Source organism: Ambystoma mexicanum, chromosome 4q (genome assembly GCF_040938575.1).
Source record: "Ambystoma mexicanum isolate Mex_15411 chromosome 4q, UKY_AmexF1_1, whole genome shotgun sequence".
NCBI lineage: Eukaryota > Metazoa > Chordata > Amphibia > Caudata > Ambystomatidae > Ambystoma > Ambystoma mexicanum.
The window spans coordinates 1,037,453,767-1,037,476,300 of record NC_090928.1 but is presented as its reverse complement, the minus strand read 5'-3'; the positions used below and the strand labels follow the sequence as shown (position 1 = coordinate 1,037,476,300).

General features: G+C 47.9%; 1 protein-coding gene across 2 annotated transcripts in view; it reads left to right on the top strand.

The window, feature by feature from the left end:
• EPRS1 (glutamyl-prolyl-tRNA synthetase 1) overlaps positions 1 to 22,534 on the top strand; it is a 1,308,133-nt gene that overhangs the window by 637,826 nt on the left and 647,773 nt on the right. For both annotated transcript variants that reach the window (XM_069608586.1, XM_069608585.1), the window contains one exon: positions 3,723 to 4,115. In XM_069608586.1, the coding sequence (XP_069464687.1) occupies positions 3,723 to 4,115 (393 nt within the window). The remainder of the gene's footprint in view (positions 1 to 3,722; positions 4,116 to 22,534) is intronic.

Sequence of the window (22,534 nt, the reverse complement as noted above, 5' to 3'; positions counted from 1 at the left end):
TGCGGCATTGCTGCCCACGGATCGGGCGCAGGGCGCGCGATCCGCGGGCAGCAATGTCACCGGATCAATACAGATCCGCTTGTGACGCGGGGGGAGGAGGGGCTGCTTACTAGGTAAGCGGCCCCCTTCCCCCCCGTGGCCCCAAAGCATGGGGCCACAGCACCAGAGACCCCTGGGGGCAGATGATCACTGCCCCCAGGGGTGAAGAGGAAAAAAAAGAAAATCGAGGGGAGGTGGGAGGGGGTTCGGGGCCCTGGGGCCCACTAGACCACCAGGGATATGGCAAAAAAGTGGCGTCATTGGAAAGGGGAGGTTCTCCCCTTTCCAAGGACATCACATATGAGGCATTGCTGGTCACGGATCGGCGCAGAGTGCTCGATCCGTGACCAGTAACCCACTAGACCACCATGGATCAGTTTGTGAGTTGGGGGGAACGGGGCTGCTTCAAGTAAGCAGCTCTCCCCTCTCCCGGCCTCCAAAGCATGGGGGCACATGCATATGAACCCTGGACCATGTGCCCCAAGGGTATGTAAAAAAAAAATGAAATGATGGGGAAAAGGGGGTGGGAGTGCGGGTAGGGGGCCACTAGCCACCATGGATTTACTGAATGAAAAGGGGGGGTGCACCCCCACCCCCCAACTGAAGTAGAGGGGGGCACCCCTTGTAACCCTCCCTGGGGGCAGATATCTGCTCCTAGGAAGGGGCATCTGACCCCTGGGAGGGATGCATAAGGTGGGGCCTCCCCTATCTGCCCCCAGGGAGGGTTGCATGAGATGGGCCCCTCCATTTGGGGTGGGGGGGTGAGTGCCACCCCCCCGTTGCCGTACAACATTCGCTGCCAATTTAGGGTGGCCCTCAGCCCCCCCTAAAATGCAGCCTACAATTTTGTATTTTTTGTTTACCCAAGTTTGCTTGGCGCAGATGGCCACATTAGTGTGCCAATCTGCGCCCAGGGTGCCCAAACCCTACTGCCCCATCTATTGGGGGTCCTGCACCATCTTTTGTGGTGGCCCCCCCACCCCAAATGGCTGAGGGGGGACACCTCATGCAGCCCTCCCTGAACCTGCTAGGAAGGGCTGCATGATGTGCCCCCCCCCTCTGTTCGGTGTGGGTGAGGAGAGGGCCACCACAAATGGTGGGACAGGCCCCCCAATAGATGGGGCAGTATGGTATGGGCACCCTGGGGGCAGATTGGCACACTAATGTGGCCATCTGCGCCAAGCGAACTTGGGTAAACAAAAAGAAATACAAAATCGTAGGCTCCCTTTTAGGGGGGCTGAGGGGCACCCTAAATTGGCAGCGAATGATGTACTGCAACGGGTGGTGGCCCTCACCCCCCCACCCCAAATTGAGGGCCCCACCTCATGCAACCCTCCCTGGGGGCAGATATCTGCTCCTAGGAAGGGGCATCTGACCCCTGGGAGGGATGCATAAGGTGGGGCCTCCCCTATCTGACGCCAGGGAGGGTTGCATGAGGTGGGGCCCTCAATTTGGGGTGGGGGGGTGAGGGCCACCACCCGTTGCAGTACATCATTCGCTGCCAATTTAGGGTGCCCCTCAGCCCCCCTAAAAGGGAGCCTACGATTTTGTATTTTCTTTGTTTACCCAACTTCGCTTGGCGCAGATGCGCACATTAGTGTGCCAATCTGCCCCCAGGGTGCCCAAACCCTACTGCCCCATGCATTGGGGGGCCTGTCCCATCATTTTTGGGGGCCCTCTCCCCCTACCCCAAATGGAGGGGGGTTGTACCTCACGCAGCCGTTTGTAGGAGGCCCAGGGAGGCCTGCATGAGGTGCCCCTGCCACCCATTTGGGGTGAGGGGGCCCCTAAAAATGGTGGGACAGGCCCCCCAGTGGGTGGGGCAGTAAGGTTTGGGCACCCCAGGGCCGGATTGGCACACCAATGTGCCCCTCTGCACCAAGGCAAGTTTCGTAAACAAAGAAAAAAATGGAAAATGGCGGAACGCTTTTTAGGGGGGGTCTGTGGGGCACCCCAAAGGGTCTGGGAAGATTCTAATGGGATGGGGCATTGACCCTACCCCCCCAGCCGCAATGGAGTGGGTGCCATGTCATGAAGCCCTCTCTGGGACCAGATATCTGCTCCTAGGATCGGACGCCTGAGCGCAGGGCGGAGTGCAGGACAGCCCCCCCCATTATCTGCCCCTGGGGAGGGCTACATGAGATGGGCCGCCCCTCCAATTTGACCATGTGTGGGTTCCCACAGTTGTCCTCTTTTGGGAAATGCATGGGGTTCCCTGTTTTCCTTGCTGGCTCTGACACCCTAGGCCCAAATATGTAGGTTGCCCACATGAACAAAATGGGCAGTGGCGAAAAGCTTGGGGTTACCAGTGGGTTACCCTTTTCCTTTTGCGCCCCCGGTAGGTGCACCCACACATGCGAGGTAGCGTTTTCATCGGGACACGTGTGGGGACGCGAGAAGGTATGATATCTGTTGTTGGCGACTTGTTTCGGTGAGTGGACACAAGGAAAGTTCTCTGAAATATGCTGGAAATGCCTTTCGCCACAGCACAATTTGTTCATGTGTGCAACCTACAGATTTGGGCCTAGGGTGTCGAAACCAGCAAGGAAAACTGTCAGCCCCTTCGACGCACATGAGTACCCGCATGGTCTGACAGGCATGCCAAAACCTGGAAGCGGCCTTGACGGAGAACGTGTAAGTGTGTGTGTGTGCGCGCGTTATACTGGGGGGGGGGGGCAATTAGAGGAGAGGGAGGTGGCGGGGGCCGAGGGAGGGGAGTTTGGGGGTGAGAGGGTGAAACCCCACAGTTTGGAGCAAATGCCGTAACTGAGGGTGGGGTCTGGGGGGGCAAAGAAATGTCCTTTTTCGATTTGTATAGATCACCTAAAATCGGGCAAAAAAGAAATCAACCTTTTTGTTGGGTGACCTGCAAGAATCGAGAAAATGACATAGAAACAACAAATTAGCTCTGGTGTCTTCATAAGGTAAGTGAGGGCACTTGGAGAATTCTCAATGCAGTCTTTTCTTTTAATATATAATACCACAGGCTATACACAATTCAGGTCTGTACGACACTGACAGTATTACACATCTTATAGGCCTTCCCAAGAGCTCCCCAGTATATCGGATTCACTTCTAATGCTACCTGAGTTGCATTTCAGATTCATTTAATTTGAGTTTGTTTTTACTTTGGGACGTTTTGGAAACACTCACCTTACATTCACATATGGCACAATTACAAATGTAATCGCCTCAGCTGTTTGTGATGATGGCAATTGGCAGGCTTTTTGTAAATAAAGGTTTCACTGCTTAGGGCTACATGTATTTTCTCTAGAGGCCCAGTGATGGAACAGATAAAGGGGCCCTGTCAAGAAACGTATCTCTTCTACGTTCAATTGCAGAGATATTTGAGATGGCAAAAGCCTTGCTACACCATTATCTTTTTTTAAACTGCCATGGTGGTCATTCATTTTGTTTGGATTAGTTGTAAAACCGAGTTTAAGAAGCATTCTTGTGAAATTGAGAGCAAGCCCTTCATCTCTCTGTAGTGTGGTGCCTCAATGTCTTTGAAGTAAATCTATAGACCAATGTTTCTGTGGTAACCTTAGTTCTTTAATTTTGAAAAATTTGTTTCTTCTTCTGCCCTGTTAAGATATTAGAAAAATGTGTTTTAATAACTCTTGGAAATGTAGGTTTTACTCTGGTCTGTGTGGACCTTTAAAATATAACTCTTCTGTTTATAGATAACCTGTGCTTCAAAAGAAACTTCCACTACAGAGGCTGTCAACGACGTGCCCCTCCCATCTCCACTTTTATCTCCTGTTGAAACACAGGATCCTGTTGTCCTTTACAACCAAGTTACTGCTCAAGGTGATTTAGTTCGTGATTTGAAAACTAAAAAGGCAGCAAAGGCTGATGTGGATGCAGCTGTGAAGCTTCTTCTGGCTCTTAAAGTGGAATACAAGCAGGTGACTGGACAGGACTATAAACCAGGAAATCTGTCCACATTAAAAGTAATTAATGGTGGTCCACACAAACCCATAGCTTCCAGTCCTGCAGACAATACTACTTTGTATGATAAAGTAACTCAGCAAGGAGAGGTGGTTCGCAAACTGAAGATCGAGAAAGCACCCAAGGTAGGAATACATGCATTTTTGGGAGAAATGTAGTCCTGTTTGTTGAATTAATGTCAGTTCAGGGGAATCGGACATTAAGGGTTCCAGCGTGACTATTGTTTTTGTGCCAAGTCTGCAATACCACATTGGACATTGTTCTTGCTAAAAAGAGGGCAGCATGCTTACAAATATTCGACATAGCACATTGCATTTGTTAACTCACAATCCTATTTAACTCCTCCAGAGTTATGATGCTGGTACCCTGAAATCTTCTACTTCAACCTTTCACCATAAACTGATTTCTACCCTTTGTCTGTTCTTGTACACTGTTACATTTTGATTGGCCAGGTGTTTGTTGCATCTGTTCAATCTCAATTACAGTCTGATCAGTATATCAAGACTTCTGGGCTTGATTTTTAATGCATGCCACAGTTTCTGCTACATTTGTACACTTGTGTTGCATTTACTCCCTGCATGTTGTGAAGTGTGAAAAATACAAAGATAGTTTGTGTTTTGCATGTCAGGAATCTGTGTTTAGGTGTCAGTCTTTGCAAAGATTTCTTTGGTCCGTGCCTGTGCAGGTTGCTGGACAAGGTGATTCTACCTGCTCTACTATTGTCTTAGAGAAGTTAAAGTAATCCTAATGTACAATAGTGCCTTGTTGTTGCCTTCTAAACAGACCGAAAGAGCATGCTCTTCAGTTTGGTAAAGTTTGTGATTTCAGCTTTAATCGTGACTTCTTCTTTTGCCTGTTCTGTTGGTTGTGAAGTAGTATTAATCTATGAAGCAAACCTGACCTGCATTGGCACCTCTGTTTAAGATTGTTGTTTTAACTGAAACTGCTACAGCTCTGCTAATAGGATTAAAGTGTATAGAGGAGGAGCTTCAGATGTATTGTCTGTTGGAAGCATATTCCTAGACCTCAGAGTAGGGTTTTGTAAGATCAATCCATGCCTAGGTTGCATGATTTTTCTTTCTTATGCTAGGCTACCACAGGGCTATACCCGATGTAGAAATACTATACTCTCAAGTGGAGTAGTGTGGTTACAAAGGTACAATGTACATACATGTCCAGATGAAGGAGATAATTCATTTTCGAGGGGATTGGGTCCTCCGACATATTCCATATCTATGACAGGTAATCACCACAGCTGTGCTGCTTCGGAAACTTTTTCGGCGTCTGCATCCTGCGTCGATGCTCCGTCGTCGAGGACCTCCTCCGACGTCATCCGATGTGATAAGTAGGACGCCCGTAGCCTCAGTTCCGTTTTTTCCGCAAACGTGTTGCTTCGTGAATCTCGGTTACGCCTCGACTCTTTGGAGTTCTGTTCTTCTCGGTTCTTCGAACCTTTTTGTTCTTGTGAGAAAATCCTTCGTGTGAAGATGTCTTCTACTTCGTCTTCGACCCCGCGTCCGGGCTTCAAGAAGTGCGGGTCCAAGATGTCGGTGACGAACTCGCACGACGCCTGCCTCGGGTGCCTCGGGGAGGCCCACGACACGGATGACTGTATCGACTGCCAGTCGCTCACGTCCAAAGCCTTACGTGAACGTAAGAAGTTGTTGTCGGTAGGTCGGGTGTCCAAGCCCTGGAAGTCAAAGTCTGCGGGGCTTTCGACGGATGATTCGAGAGGTGACTCTCCGCGTCATCGTCGGAAGTCTCGTGAGTCTCCTTTTAGGAGTCGGTCTCGCCACTCCTCGGCCTCTTCGAGGCATTCTCGGAAGTGCAGACAGCGGTCGTCTTCCAAGTCCTCTCCTGAGGACTCTGCCCGGCACGTCGCTTACCCCACCAGCCGTGCGACGCCAGAGGAATGGGCTTCCTTCGGGAAGAAAATGCTGGCGATTCTCGAGTCGCAGGGTACTAAGCCGTCCGCGCCCCCGAGTGGGGTCGGCCGTGAGAGGTCGAGAGACACCTCTCGCAAGAGTGGTCGGCACGAGTCACGGGAGAGGTCCCGTTCGGACAAGGGGACTCGTTCTCGACGTACCCGTTCCAGGTCCCGGTCCTCTACGCGTTCGAGACCGTGTGCACCTGTGATGTCTTCGAGGAAGACATCGACGTCTGAGGCGTCGAGGGCGTCGACAGGCTTTCTCGAGGCTCCGGCTCCGAGGAAGTCGTCGACGCTCAGGTCGTCGGACACGCTCGGAGCTCCAGCTTCGAGGACTGTGTCGACGCCGTTGATGCTGGCGGCGCTGCATCTGACGTAGACGCCGATTTACTCCATGTCGACGCTGATTCACTAGACGCCCTAGACGCCTTTCGAGCCCGTGGTGTCGGAGGTACCCCGTGGCATGGGGGAACCCCCTAGGAAGGCTCTGGTTAAGAGCAAGCACTCTCGGGTGCCTTCTTTTCGCCACCTGGAATATATTTCAAAGGCGGATGAGGATTCTGATGGCCTGGTTCTTAGTCAGGTTCCAGATGAAATTGTCTCGGGCCATAGTCAGTTTGACGATTTGAGGCAGTCACTGCATGATGCCAGTGGACTGGACACCTTTCCGGAGGTGGAGTTTTGTAGGCCTGAGCCTGGCTCTCATGACGATTCCTCGTACCGGCGCCTTATGGCTAGGGTTTCTGAGTACTTGGAATGGGCTGCTCCCCCAGGGGAGTTTGTGCAGGATGATCTAACGGACATCCTTGATGTTGGTCCCCCAACTGACCCAGTACTGCCGTTCCATATGGCTTTACAGAGAAGGGTGGCGGCGGCTTGGACTGCTCCGGAGAGTCTCCCGGCGGTGGGCAGGTCCTTGTCGCGAAAATACCGTCCAGCCAGTAGCGACCCCTGCTACTTGACCAGGCACCCCACTCCGGAGAGTTTGGTGGTGCAGGCGGCCACGGCCCCGGCAAAGCAGGCGTCGTACCCTACCATGCCTCCTGATAGGGACGACAAACGTTTTGATGGCTGGGCGAAGAAAGTGTTTTCTTCTGGTGGTATGGCGCTTCAGGCGGCCAACTCCATTTGTGCCTTGTCTCGTTTCACACACACTCTGTGGAACTGTGTTGCGTTAGCGGCTGAACATATTCCCGAATGGGACGAACGGGATGGTTTCCTTGCTATGGTCCAGGATGGTAAGGATGCCATGTGTGAGTCCGTTCATTCGGGTTTGGACTTAGCTGAATGCGTCAGTAGGTCCGTGGCGGCGAGCACCGTGATACGTAGGTTTGCGTGGTTGCGGAAGTCGGGGTTTGCTCCTGATGTGCAGTCCCGGCTCCTCAACATGCCCTTTGACGGTGTACACCTTTTTGGCAGCAAGGCTGACGAGAGTCTTGAGGGGTTGCAGACCTCAAAAGCTGGAGCGAAGTCGATGGGCGCCCTTTCGCCAACCTCCGCCTTTTCGTCCTAGGGGACAGCAGTGGAGGGGTGGTTCCTTTCGCTATTACTTGTCCTTCAGTAAAGTGAGAGGAGCTGGCAGTCAAAGAGGCCAAAGCAGGGGTACCCAAGGTGGACGACAGGGTACCCGTGGTGCCAAGGCCGCTCGGGCAGTTGCCTCTTTGCCCTCAGGTAACGCCGCAGCCGCTCCCACTCATTCGTGAGGCCATGTCCCATGGTTCGCCGGTTTGGGGAAGGCTGGCGCTGCATCTTGTAGAGTGGCAAGCCATTACTTCAGATGTGTGGGTTCTGGATATCATAACCCACGGCTACTGTCTTCCCTTTCGGCACAGGGCTCGCGACAATCCACCGGGGAACCTCTTTGCAGAGTCCGGATCCGCTCCTTGCGCAGGAAATTCAAGCCCTGCTGGAGAAAGGCGCCATAGAACTGGTGCCTGTAGCAGAGAGGAACAAGGGATGGTATTCCCCTTATTTTTTGATTTCGAAGAAAGACTGGGGATTGAGACCCATCATGGACTTGCGCGGTTTGAACAAACTCCTCAGGAAGGACGAGTTCAAGATGGTTACTCTCTCTCAAGTCCTCCAGGCCCTTCAGCTTCAGGACTGGTTGGTGTCTCTCGACCTCAAGGATGCTTACTTTCATGTGCCGATCCATCCCAAGCACAAGAAGTACCTGAGGTTCGCGGTTGGCGACTCGCACTTTCAGTTTCGGGTCCTGCCGTTCGGATTGACCTCCGCCCGAGTGTTTTCACCAAGCTCATGGTGGTGGTGGCAGCGCATCTCAGGCAAGGAGGGAATCATGTCTACCCCTACCTGGACGATTGGTTGATCAGGGGGAGCTCTCCCGAGCAAGTCCTGGATCATCTGTCCGTCACCTAACACTCCCTTCACAAGCTGGGCTTCTCCCTCAATTTAAAGAAGTCCCATTTGACGCCAACACAGCGGCTCCAGTACATCGGAGCAGTGCTCGACACTTCCCTGGGGCAGTGTTTTCCTCCGCAGGTGAGGGCTCGTCACATTCAGCAGATGGTGCACAAGTTTCAGCATGCCCAGACACTCCCAGCGTTCGAGTTCTGGAGGTTGCTCGGCCTCATGGCATCCTGCATTCTTCTGGTGCCAGAGGCTCGCCTGCGGATGAGATCTTTGCAGTGGGCACTCAAGATGCAATGGTCGCAGTCCTCCGGCAGGATGTCGGACCCGGTTCAGGTGCCACCCTCGGTCGCGTGGGACCTTCTGTGGTGGGCCGTCGAAGGCAACTTGATGAAGGGGGCTCCATTTTGGCTTCTCTGGCCGGTGATGACGATCGTGACGGATGCATCCCTCACTGGATGGGGACATCATGCCAACGAGCTGACAGTCAGCGGTCGTTGGTCTCCGTCGGAGTCCAGACTCCATATCAATCTGTTGGAGCTGAGGGCTGTCAGGCTAGCCCTGAAGGCTTTTCTGCCGACTGTGCGAGGAAAGACTGTCCTGATCCTGACGGTCAACACAGTGGCCATGCACTACCTCAACAAAAAGGGGGGCAGGGTCACTTCCTCTGTGCAGGGAGGCGATGCAGCTCGAGTTCTGGGCCATCCAGCAGGAAGTTTCGATCTCGGCAGTTCATCTGGCTGGAGACGAAAACGTGACTGCGGACGCTCTGAGCAGGCAGAGCACGATCTCTCACGAGTGGGAGTTGGCTCAGGAGATTCTCCTGGAGATCTTCGCCCTTTGGGGGACCCCTCAAGTGGATCTCTTTGCCTCCAGTGTCAACCGGAAGTGCGAGAGGTTCTGCTCGCGGGAATTTCCTCCAAAAGGAGCCTTAAGAGACGCGTTCGTGGTGGAGTGGTCTTTCCCGCTGCTGTACGCATTTCCTCCAGTCCCCGTCATCCCGCAAGTGCTGCGGAGGTTACGGAAGTTCGGTTCCCGGATGATCCTCATTGCTCCGGCGTGGGCTCGGAGGACGTGGTACCCGGACCTTCTCGACTTGTCCATCTGCCCTCCACGTCGTCTTCCCTACCGAGACGATCTGCTCTCACGGGAGGGGGGGTCAGGTTCTCCATCCAGAGGTCAGATCGCTCAACCTTCACGCTTGGCTTCTGAAAGGTTGAGGTATAAGGATTGGGACCTCCCTGAAGACGTGATGGAGGTGTTGCTCTCGGCCCGACGGCCAGCAACAAAGTCTCTGTACCGTTGCCTTTGGCGTAAGTTCTGCGACTGGTGCAGAGGTCAGAATGTGGATCCTTTTGCATGTGACATCCCCATGGTTCTGTCCTTTTTACTTTCTTTGGCCCAAAGGGGCTTGCAAGTGGGTACCATTAAAGGTTACCTGGCGGCACTGTCCATCTTTAAGCGCTCGTCTGAAGAGTGTTCCTACTTTAAAATCCCTTTAATTTCACAATTTCTGAAAGGGCTCACTAATGTGTTCCCTCCGTCACCTTTCCTGGTGCCCGGCTGGGATTTAAACCTTGTTCTTAAGTTTCTTATGGGTGCTCCGTTTGAGCCTTTGCATTCTTGCCCTTTGAGGCTGCTCACTCTGGAAACTGTGTTTTTGGTTGAGGTTACTTCCGCTCGCAGAGTGAGTGAGTTACAGAAACTTTCAGTTAAGCCACCCTTCACTGTATTTCACAAGGACAGGGTTGTCCTTAGAGTTCGTCCTTCTTTTCTTCCGAAGTTGATTTCGGAATTTCATTTGGCCAAGAAGGTTGTTCTTCCGGCATTCTATCCTCTTCCGCATCCTGGTAAGGAAGAGGAGAGGCTCCATAGGCTTGATCCTATGAGAGCTTTAAGCTTTTATGTTTCACGCATGTCCCGGGTCAGAGTGGACGATCAACTCTTTATTGGTTACGCTGGAAAGCGTTTGGGACAGGCTGTGACGAAACAGACTTTGTCTCGCTGGATTATTTTGGCCATCTCGGAGTGTTACCACTTGGCGGGTAAGGACCCGCCGGCTGGCTTGCGGCCCCATTCTACCAGGGGTATGGCTGCATCTACTACCCTGCAGAGGGGTGTTCCTATTCGCAACATCTGTGATGCTGCCACCTGGGCTTCTGTACATACATTTGTGCGTCACTATTCCCTCTTCTATCCGAGGACAGGATCTGGCCTTTGGCAAGGCGGTCCTTTGCTCTGCTATTTGATTGGCAATTCTAAATTTTGATTCTAAATTCTTTCCCTCCTCCTTGCTCTGGTACTGCTTTGGGAGTCTGTCATAGATATGGAATACGTCGGAGGACCCAATCCCCTTCGAAGAACAAGTTACTTTCTTACCTGGTAATGTTCTTTCGATGGGATGGTCCGACGACGTATTAGGGCTCCCAAATCCTCACATTGCACTTATTTCAAAGAATAAATGTACAGTATATTATAGTTGGTACAGTAGTTTAGGCAAAAAACAGAATGTCGTGGGGATACGATTAATGATACTCTCATTATTGAGAGTTTGGGATGATCTAAGTAACAAGAGGTAATCACATTTGAGGCCACAACGTTACATTGCCCAAACACCACCTTGATGCAGCATCTTAGACTTCAGGACTATTTTGTGAAAACCTTGATGGTTCAATCATTGCATAATGGGGGGGGGGGATATGGGAAATGTGTGTCTGTGGAAAAGATCACTGCATCTTACCAATAGATTTGCAAAATGTAGTGATATGGTCCCTGTTTATGGATTACAGTCAGGATAATATTCAATAGCTCTGTTAAAATGGATGTGGTAACTATCTGTTGGTCATACCTACTCTGGGATGTTAGCCTACATAATCAAATCTGTCATACTTTCTTTTGCACCTTTGCTTCAACATTTACTATTGAGCATCTTTCAAAATTAAGCTTACATAAGGTATAGTGCTCAGCAGGGTTCGGAATTGAGATTGGATGAGCAGGAGATAAAACCAGTTCCTGGGTGTCAGGCATCACCCTGAAGGTAGGAGCTATCGCAGTGGAACCAGGCGCTACCAGAGATGCTCCTTTAACATTTTGTCCATTTTGTAAAAACTATTGTGTTTAAATGTGTATTATGTGTTTTAATTCTTGCTTACTAACTTTCTCAAATACTCAAAGATGTCGTCACATTTACATGTTTGGAAGGCACAAGTTGGCGTTCGGAGCCAAAAGTAGCTCCTGGTAGCTGTTGGTTTCAAGCTATCCAGGCTACACTATGCTAAAACCAGGAGCTAAGTAGCTCCATGCTCCCCTGAATTTCGAACCCTGTGCTGCTGGTGAGTTTTTAGAAGCATGAGTTGTGGGAAGCCATCCTTGGCAGAACTGGTAAGGTTTGAACGTCACTCTGTTTTGGACTCCTCCCTCGCTTCCTGCCTTTCCAGACACTCATGAGGCTGGGCGGGGAATCTAAAGGATTCCAGCCAAAGACAAAACAGCCACTGATGTCGTTCCCGCTTAGAATGGCAGAGGAAGACCTCAAACAGCAAGCACACAAGAAATGGCGAAATAAGGAGCCCACCATTTTAGAAAAATAGTGGCCCTTCTGTGCATTACTGAGGCTGAATTAACAGCCTGCAAGTAATAAAGACAGTCATAAAGGTAAAACCACTGCCACCAGCCATTCATGTAAAACTCGCAATTGTAACAAAACGTTAACAGGTAAGTAAGAAAGGGGATACCTTTATTTATTTCTTGCATTTGTTGATACGCCCAAACCCAGAGGTATCACAGCGTAGGTTGCAAGAATATAGAAGTGCTTGCTGGTTACAGAGAGGGGTGTAAATACTTAAAGCAAAGAAAATTACATTGTGGTTACAGATGTACCATGTAGGCAAAGTTTGAAACATGTACAGTGACAACAAGTTAGGCAATTAAAGTTGCAGCCAAAATAGTTGCAACAGTCTTATGAATATAGGCAAGTATGTGTAGATAAGTTAGAATTTATTGAACAGCCAGGTTTTTAGGAGCATCTTGAAATGGGTTTGGGAAGGCTTGTTTCTTAAGTTTGCAGGGAGATAATTCATAGTCTGGGTGCTGCTACAGAGAAGCTGGAATCTCTCTGGATTTCTTAAACCGAGGGATGAGTAAATGGGTACTAGTGTTGGACCTAAGGAGTCTGGTTGGTGTTTTTAGAGTGAGGCAATCATTCAGATAAGTCGGTGCGATTTGGGTGATACATTTTTGTGGTGGTGAGAGTTTTGAACAGTGTTCTAGCTTGTATGGGTAGCCAGTATGAAAGAACAAAGAAATATGAGGCCGAGTACCACAAATAAAATACGCCAATCACAGGCTGAAAAGTTTCAAGTATCTTATATTACTGTACAGTTTACAAAGCAAAACAGATAGCTATCTGGCTCCCAACACCTTGCAGTGTGTACCAGCCGACACAGTGAGGAGAGAGTGCTGGAAATCTAAACACAGATATATTGATACTATTTCTACAATATTGTCCAGCCTCTCTTCGGGTTAATAGGGCAGGAGCCCTCTCCACTCCTCCAGCGCCGCCTTCTCCACGAGCTGCAGGAGCAGCTGACTGAGCGGGCACATGGCGGCGCGCCATCCCCTGCGAGGTGAGATAACCAGCAACACACTCCTAGCTGAGTGCCCACCTGATGAATACCCTCCTGAACGCCCATCTCATAGATCCAACGACACGGATCACTGCAGCGTTCTCGTTCGATGCCTGTTCTCAAAATGGCCGCCTTCGACCCCAAGGAGAGGCTTGCGTTGCTAAGCAACGCGGCGATTATTTAAATCACCAACTTCCGCCGGCAGGCGGACACCGGCTTAGCTAAGGCCCGGCTAGTTAAGGCCCTGTTGGCACCCCTGTTAGCGCACCGGAGCGCCTGGAGTCACCCTACAATCTTACTTCTTCACATTCCATGTGCCAAACCAGAAGACTAAATTCACATTCCTGCCTGGCACCAGCATGTCTTGATACCCACCGTCCCCCACCACGGTAACTCGTTACCTGACCGCCACCACAAGTCTTCATGAGAGTTTGCACAACGTCAAAGCTTGTATCAAAACCCAAATAACAAGCTGACGGTGCGAACTGGCTTGCGGACGCCATTCCCGCACACAAGCGCAACCGGAAGGCGCTAGCCGGAGGCTGTCCAGAGCGGTCTAGAGCCTAGGCCAGACCCCCTGCAACTCCTGCAATTCCTGCTAAAGGTAACTCTTATGCAAAACTCACTAGTATTATTGCGTGCGTTTATCTCATACTTAACACCCATATGGTGATGATAATTGACCACATTCCAGGCATACCTCTACGCTTACCCTAGGTAGGCAAAGAAATACACTTGGTCGCATACTAACGAACTTCTCCTCTCGCCACTTCGACCAGATGACAATAACTCGGACCGCTTACTCAGCTTGCCATAGCGTCAGCCACGCCTGATCGCCACATCTGTAGCTACCGTCAGAGTATAACCATGCTTGCATACCTAATCACTTATCTACAGGCCATGCTATATACTATATATTGTATGATGTGCCAACCAGACAAATTTTAGCAAACTGGTCAGAGATTAGCATTGGATAATTGTACCTGCTTAGATTACTTCACTGCAATTTGGCTGTATTTTGACTTTCGAATCTAGATGTGTGAACTAGACAAGTATTAGCAAACTGGTCAGAGATTAATATTAGATAATTGTACCTGCCTAGATTACTTCACTGCAATTATGGCTGTATCTTGATTCTCGAACCTAGATGTGCCAACAGACGAAATTCTCTATGACCTGCTACCTCACCAACCTATCGTCATTAGATTAATTAATCTAATCAGTTAGACACAGGGTACCCCACACACTATACAATGTACCTAACACTGTCCAATCTAGCATACCTGGCCACCTTACTCATGGGACTATACACCATGTCGCCTCATACAGGAATCACATCAGACACCTTCAATAACATCCTAGCGCCACCTATACTACCTAACCTTCAGCATCATCCACAACAACTTATGACACAATGCAATATAGCCACGAGAAATGTCAGATTATGTGCAAATCTACCCAGAATCTTTGATCCCCTTATCAAATATAAAACCAACAACCACCAAACTAAAATGGCCACTGAACCTACTTCCAAACCATAATTACAAAAGGCATAATAAATAGAGAAAAAACTACTATCCCCACGGTGTCAATAAACCAAATCTCACCCCCTCCAACGAATTCCATACCTCAACTTAAAGGAGCCCTAATAAACGCTAGCTCTCGTCGCCCACACTATAGAAATATCTGAAGTCATTTCTACTGAAGACTACGACTTCCTAGCCATAACGGAAACATGGCTCCATGTGGCATCAGGCCCAGCACTATCCCTAGCTGTTCCTGACAACTACACTATCCTTAGATCGGATATATGTGGAGCTCGAGGCGGCGGTCTAGCCATCATCGCCAAAACTAAGCTTGGCATGATATTTACTCCCTCACCGATTACTGAATCCTGCGATATAATGTCTACTAAGACACCTACAGCCAATTCGCAAACACTCAACCTCCACTTGATATACAGACCTCCTGGTCCCATCAAGACCTTCATAGAAGACCTATCCACAATCCTTTCAGAAAATCTTAGACACCACCCAATCAGTATTACTTGGTGTCCTTAATATCGGCTTCAATGATATCAAGGACCCCCAAGCCACAGCAGCTTCTAACATTCTGACGGAACTGGGCTACACCCAAAGAGTGAATGAGTCTACACACATTAAAGGGAGAACTCTAGATTGGGTCGCTGACCACTACTGCAAAATCTCTACCCTTACTACCTCACCTCAAATATGGACAGATCACCATCTGATACCATTCTCTTTGGATACTAAAACTCCAAAGCGGCAACAACCTTGTGCACCACCCGCACTTACCAGAAACAAAAAAAATGACACTAGACAAACTACTCCCTGGTATCATGCCCACTTTGAATGCTCTACCAAATAACTCAGACCCCAACGCCCTAGTGGAAGAATTCAACAAAATCATGAACAAAACTCTTGATAATAACTCTCCGCTAAAACTTAGAAACAGTAAACCTTATAGCCATCTGAATAACTGGTTCACCCCTCTCCTAAAAAAAACCTTAGATTAGAAAAAAGAAAATGGGAAAATACCTGGAAAGCTCACCCCACTCCAGAAAATAAATTGAAATTAATTAACATTTCATCTCAATATAAGAAAGAGATCATCTCAGCTAAACAAGAGACTTACAATAACAGAATTACACAAGCTAACTCAAGCACGAAAGAACTGTTCTCCATACTTAGAGAACTGGAAAATCCCATAACACCTGAAGACAACTGCCTTAAAGATAAAAAATGGTGCTCCTAAATCCAGCATGCACTATCTAACAAAGTCCTAAACCTCCAAAAGAAAATGGAACAAAAAAGAAAGACACTAGCCACCCCCACATTGCCTACTACTAAAACGCCATCCAATTCTAAACCATTGCCTACTACTAAAACACCATCCAATTCTAAACCATCCACTCAATTCTACTTCTCCAAAGTCTCCATAATAGAGGTGGAGAAAGTAATACTTGGTCTAAAGCCTTCCAATTGCAAAGGAGATCTCTGCCCAGCACAACTTATCAAAGATGCTGCGCGGGACTTAGCACCTTTTATTACAAAGCTGATTAATGCCTCCTTTACCACTGGCACCATCCCGAGTAACTTAAAGGCATCTTGGGTGCTCCCTCTGCTAAAAAAACAAACCTTAGACACCGCTATACCTACTAATTATAGACCGATCACAACCGTGCCGTTCCTTCTGAAGATTCTGGATAAGGTGGCATACATCCAAATCCAGAACTTCCTTGAACTTAACCAACTATTAGGCTCCCGTCAATCCGGTTTCTGTCCACTGCACGGTCTAATTGATCTTAAAGCCCAAATAGATAAACTAAGTGATTCTGGAAAACTGGCACTACTCCTCCTATTAGATTTATCTGCCGCATTTGACTTAGTGGATCACAGAGTCTTGTGTAACCACTTAGATACAGCAGCACACTTCTCCACTGAGGCTATAGTGTGGATTCAATCATTCCTTAGTGACCGCACTATGAGGGTTTCTCCCCTACAGCAGCCGCAGACCCCATCCCCATCACCTGCGGCGTGCCTCGGGGCTCATGCGTCTCACCAACACTATATAACATTTTCACTAAGCCCCTGTTGTGGATCTGGACCATCTGGGTATCACGTACACTAATTACGCAGTCGATACCCAGATCCTCCTCCCACTCACAGGGGATTATGAAAAGGACCTAGCACTGGTGAACAGAATCTACAGCATCGTTCAGGCATGGATGGCCACCCATGGCTTATGCCTGAACGATGATAAAACTGAGCTTCTCATCCTAGGTAACACATCCCTCATCAATAAATTAAGCACAAACTACACTTCCTTCATCATCGATGAGAACTGCATCCAAGTAGCCAAGGAAGTAAAAACGCTAGGCATATGCCTTGACTCTACCTTATCATTTTCCAAACAGGTAAACACCCTAGCCTCATCAACAGCTTACACATGTAAACTAATTAGAGCAGGAAAACAATTCTTATCTCAACACAGTTGCCTAACACTAGCCAGAGCTCTAATCTCCAAACTAGCCTATTGTAACGCCTTATACATTGGAGCCACCAAATCCACCATCAACAAAATTCAGATACAACAAAACAATGCTCTCCGAGCAGCACTGAACATTCCTAAGAGAGAACACATCTCAGAAACAAGAAGGAAACATAAATGGCTTACCATCTATGAGATAATCGGACTTAACTCTGTCCCTCACACACTAATCACTATGCAATAAAGCCCCACAATATTTAAAGGACAGATTCACCAGAACACATTCCAACGAGACAAACGAGACTAGCCAACACCAATCGCCTTGAAGTACCCCGATTTAAACTCGCCACTATAGGTGGATCCAGCTTCCCTGTCAAAGCTGCTCAATTGTGGAACAAACTACCTGTCAGTGAAACTAGAACAATCCTTTATCAAATTTAGGCAAAATGTGATCAACTGGTTGATAACAACAAATGTTAAATGAATGTATGAACCTGCTCTCGCCTGCTCTTACCTGTCACATGTATAACACGTTTGTAACCAATGACCTTGTAACCTGTATTCTCTAACCTTGCTCTAAGCTGTACACTTTCTTACCTTCTGCGCCCTTATACTCTAGGGTCCGGTGCGCATAATAAATACTAAACAAACAAACAATATTTCACGGGCTAGAGTTCATGCCTAGTTCACATGACAGATGTTACAATATTATGCAAAGGATTATACAGGTTTACATTTCCATGAAAATACAATGGTGGTGTAGGTTCTCGGATCCGCTGTAAACCTTGTATCAAGAGTCACTACAATGCAATTCAGCTAAGGCATACGATCGACGTTTACGCTTCATTGTTTCTGTGTTTATACAAGGATGAGGCTTGTGAGCGCTGACAACACTTGAATAGCAGTTTGTATGAAGCACAAGGTTTCTTTGAACAGTCGGCTCTTGGTCAACCTAAACATTAACAGAACTCAAAGGTTGTTCAGCTCGACTGAAGGACGAAAACACAGTTCACCATTTTAGATGGAACATGAGTTGAAATCAAAATGGCGGATGAGTCTCAAAATGGAGGCGAAGTTAAACCAAAATCGGAACTTTGCAACAGGAATGGGCTTAGGCCAATATTCATAATAAGGAGGCACTATGATTACGGTTTAACAAGTGTACCTCTCTTCTCGACTGCGATATGTGGTCCTTTTTTTTATACCTAGAGCTGCTCTTGAGAGCTTTATTTAGCAATAATTGCAATTTGCCCAGATTTTTCTTGGTGGTGCCTAGCAAGAGTATGTTGCAATAGTCTAGCTTAGACATAATAAGAGCTCTTGAGGGTGTGATGTAGTTCTGTGTAGTAAGAAATTGTTGACTGAGGGAGATGAGTTTAGATGTGTAAGCTGTGGAGGAAGCGTCCAAGTTGATGTGTTTACTCATGGTTCGACTAGAAGCAAAGTCATGAAGTGGTTGGAGATGGGAAGAGGGGTGCCATCTATGACGATGGAGGTATAATCCTGATGCAATTTTTTCAATTGAGAAGAGGAGCCTACAATAAGAATCTCAGTCTTTTTGCTGTTTAGACAGAGGCTGTTTGTTCCCATCCAGTTCTGGATGAGAGTGTGTAGATTTTGTTTTTGAGAATGTTTTCTTGTTCTTGATTACCAGTGGAATGAGTATCTGAGTATCATCCACAAAGTTGGTATAGATTACTCCACTGGCATCTAGGGCTGCGAAAATAGGTTTTGTATAGGCATTATAGAGCGTGGGGGAGAGACTTGATCCTTGTGGTGCACCTATGGGGACTGGTATAGGATCTGCCGCCTCAGTCTATGGCGACTCTGGAAGTGCATTCTGATAGGAACAATTTAATCCAAGAAGTTGCGTTTTGTGAAAATTGAAAGTTGTTGGACAATGCTAGGCATAATTTATCGTGGCCCACTAAATGGAATGCGGCTGACAGGTCCAATGATAGTAGTATGCAAAGAGTCTCTGATAGCGTCCATCTGATTTATTTAGATCCAGTAATGTTGTCTCGGTGCTGTGTTTAAGGCGAAAGCCAGATTGTCTATTGCCTAGTAAGTGGTTGATTTCCAAGTGTGTTTGTACTTGGGTGTATGCAACTTTGTCAGTTTATTTTAAGGAGGAAGGGGACTGTAGTAATGGGTCTATAGTTAGTGGGAATGGTGGGATCTAGGGTGGCTTTTTTCAATAGGAGTGTGCCCCAGGCTGCTTTGATGTCTGATGGGACCAAATTGGTACTGAAGGAAGCGTTAATGAAGTTGGAGTTGATGGGGGCTAATGTTAGAGTGCAGGACCTAAATTGTTTAGCTGGGAAGCTGTCTCCTTTGCAATGAGAGGGTTTGAGAGAGGCGATGGTCTTGATTACTTGGTCTTGGGTGACTGTGGTGAAATTAAATTGGGTTGATGCTGCTAAATTCTCAGTCAAGACACCCGGGGTGGTGTAAGCACTCTGGGCCAGTCGTTTTCTTTTTATGATCATTTTGTCTTGGAGGGATTTGATTTTGGTGGCTAGGGCGTTCTGTATGGTAGTGCACCATGCTTTGCTAGTAATGACTGGACTTGGAGGAAGGGTAGGCGTTTCCAGTTTTCTAAGAATTGCAAACAGTTCTTTGCTGTTGGACGCAGCATTGGTGATACGTAAGTTCAAGGTACTGGCTTTATGGGTGATAACTTCGAGTTTATATTTGCTTGATAATAGCTAGAGTTCATTTTTTTGACTCATTGGAGTTTTTTTCTAGTGAGGTGTTCTAAAGCTCTTTTGTTTCTTCTAAGTTCAATGAGTTAATCATTGAACCAAGAGTTGCTACGTTTAGGTCTGGGTAATTTAGATTTGAGTGGGGCTGCTTCATCGAGGAATGGTGGAAATGGGATATGCTGTCTGGGTTGGGGATTATTTTGTGCTGTGTCTCAAATAATATATCGAGGATAGGGGTCCGAATTTCTGGAGAGAGCTTCCATGAATTTCCCATCAATATTGGCATGGGAGGTGGTGAGGGTGAGTCTTGGGGTTTAGTGGTAGTTATATTAAAGTAAATTAAATAATGGTCTGACCATGAAATATTTAAGTTATCCTCATGGGATACTTTAGTATATATAGTTGAGATCCAAACTAAGATTCTGCCTTTTAGAGTGTGTAGGTGCATTGACAATTTGGGAGAACTGCATTTCTTTTAATGCAGTGAGAAAGGCTGTGGCTTTGTGATCATGCGTGTCCTTGAAACCCAGATTTATGTCGCTTAGTAATACGAATTTAGTTTTGGGTTTGAGTAGGGGGGTAATGAGTAATGGGTCATGAGTAATATCTGTATTATTGGTGGAGCTAGGTGCTCTGTAAAATAAGAGGAAATTAAGGGTTGTTTTTGGGTCAGTGGTTAGTTTTAGGGCTAGCAGTTTGTAACCCTCTGAACTGTCTATGTTGCACGCTCTGAACTGTAGAGAGGATTTCGCAATAATGGCTACTTCTCCTCCCGAGGTAATTTGACGATCAGTTCTGAGAATGGTGTAGTCTGGTGGAATGACAAGGGTCAGTGAAGGGCCTGAGGCTGGGTGGAGCCAGGTTTCGGTCAATGCAAGGAAGTCTAGTTGGTGTCCCAGTACGAGGTCATGTACATCAATGGCGTGTGCACCCAGGGATCGCACCTTCAGTAATCCTCCTTTCAGATGGGCGCTGAATATTATTGGCAGGATGTGGGAGGTGGTGCTGTGAGTACAGTGTTGGCAGGTTGATCTTTGGAATGGGAGCGCTGGGAATTGGGTTGAGCTATAGGGGTGAGAGTAGTTTGCTTCCGGGTTGGAGCTATGCGTGGCCTGAGAGTGTTTTAGTTAAGTGATCCTGGGAAACGTAGGTGATGGGCTTCTTTGTTTTCCGGCGTCGGGTAGGCACTGATGGGAGCGTGAGGAGATTCTGAATCACCTGGTTGATCCTAATATTAGTCTTGAGAGAAGTGGGGTGTGCACTAGGGATCTAGTTCTTAGGCGTGACTGACGCATGGATCCTAGACATGGGGCGGAGTGAAAGGTGGAGTTAAGGATGATGGCAGTCTGTGCTGGGATAGGGGGGCATGTCAGGGTGGTGAGAACTGGGCCTGGCATGCTTAAGCGGGAAGCTTGAGGTACTTTGGCGGTTTTGTTGACTGTGCTGGTGAATATGTTACCTTTGTGGGGGAAGGCTGCTGTTTTGGGCAGAAATGGCATAGGGCAAGGTAGGGGATGATGTCTTGGGCAGCAGATGCGGGCCAGGCCCGAGTCCTGACAGATAAAGGTGCCCTTGGTGCATATTCAAGTGCAGGTCAGGCTGGTATGTAGTGTGGGGGTCTTAGTTGTCTGGTATGGTAAGAGGGCGATTGTGTAAACACTAGTATGTAGTGCCGTGTGGTGGAGTAAGTAGAGCAAAGTGATAACAGATAACATTTCAATGTTGGCTTGGTGGGTTAAAGCAGTAGATATGCGGGGCATATAAGTCTCCATGGGGTCAGTGGTAAGGAGTAACTCCACTGGTGTTGCTTGAGGGGAGAGTGGTGGTACTAGTGAGGGCAGGGCGGTGTCTGGAAATACAAAGTATGCGGTGGTGTTGGGTACAATTGGTATAAAATTCCAGGTGGAGCTGAAGAGCAAAAAGCAACAGTATGTACATGTGGCAGCGTAAGGTACAACTAAATACAAAACCCCTGCCGGTGCTGGAGAGCAAAAGGCAGCAGTATAGGCAGCAGTATATCTGAATACAGTACATGTGGCAGCTTAAGGTGCAACTAGATACAAAACCCCTGCTGGTGCTGAAGAGCAAAAGAATGTTTCTCTATTCTGGGTAACCGACTCACTTCCACATAATGAGCATCCGTTTCTCGTTTCCAGATCCAATGATTTAACATGACAAATTTCATCAGTATGCTGTTCTCGAGGTCCTAAGACCCTGATCTTGCCTTTCAGCATCTCTTCCGCTCAACCAGGCTCTCCTGGATGTTCTGGAGCCCTCCAAGACCCTGTGGCATTTCAGCAAAAGTATTTCAAGCAGGAGGCAGTCATGTTCATCAGGTTTTATTTCATGCCAGACTGACGCAAACAGAATCGTCAAGTACACGAACCCCTGCTCCCTGCTGAAAACGGAGCTTCCTTTTATAGTTTTCAGAAAAGTACCCCCACCCTTTTCTAAACATGCCCAGGCAAAACTGCAGCTGACCATGCTCGCGCACAAGGCAATTGTTCCTCATCTGTTCAACCCTTCAAACTGAAATAAACATTCTGGCACACATCCTTGGATTTTTCCCGGCTACACTACCCAAATCTGGTCACGCAGCTGCATCCCTTGGCGAGAAATCCAGACATAGCCTCTTTATAGGTGTGGCTTCAGACTGCTTATCTGGTTTCTGCAGGGCACTGTGGTCTTGAATTTTTCAACTCAAGGGCTGACTCATGCTACCACTGTCCGCAAGGAGCCTCTTCATGTAATGAGTTATTTTTACTCATTAAAGGCATTGTCCATTAAAGGCGTTGTCGATTACACAGATGGTAAAGTTATTTTCTCTCTGGGTATAGTAAAAAACATAATCCTTTTCCTACTCAATTTTTTATAATATGCATTCTGTACCTTGCCTACTTACTAAA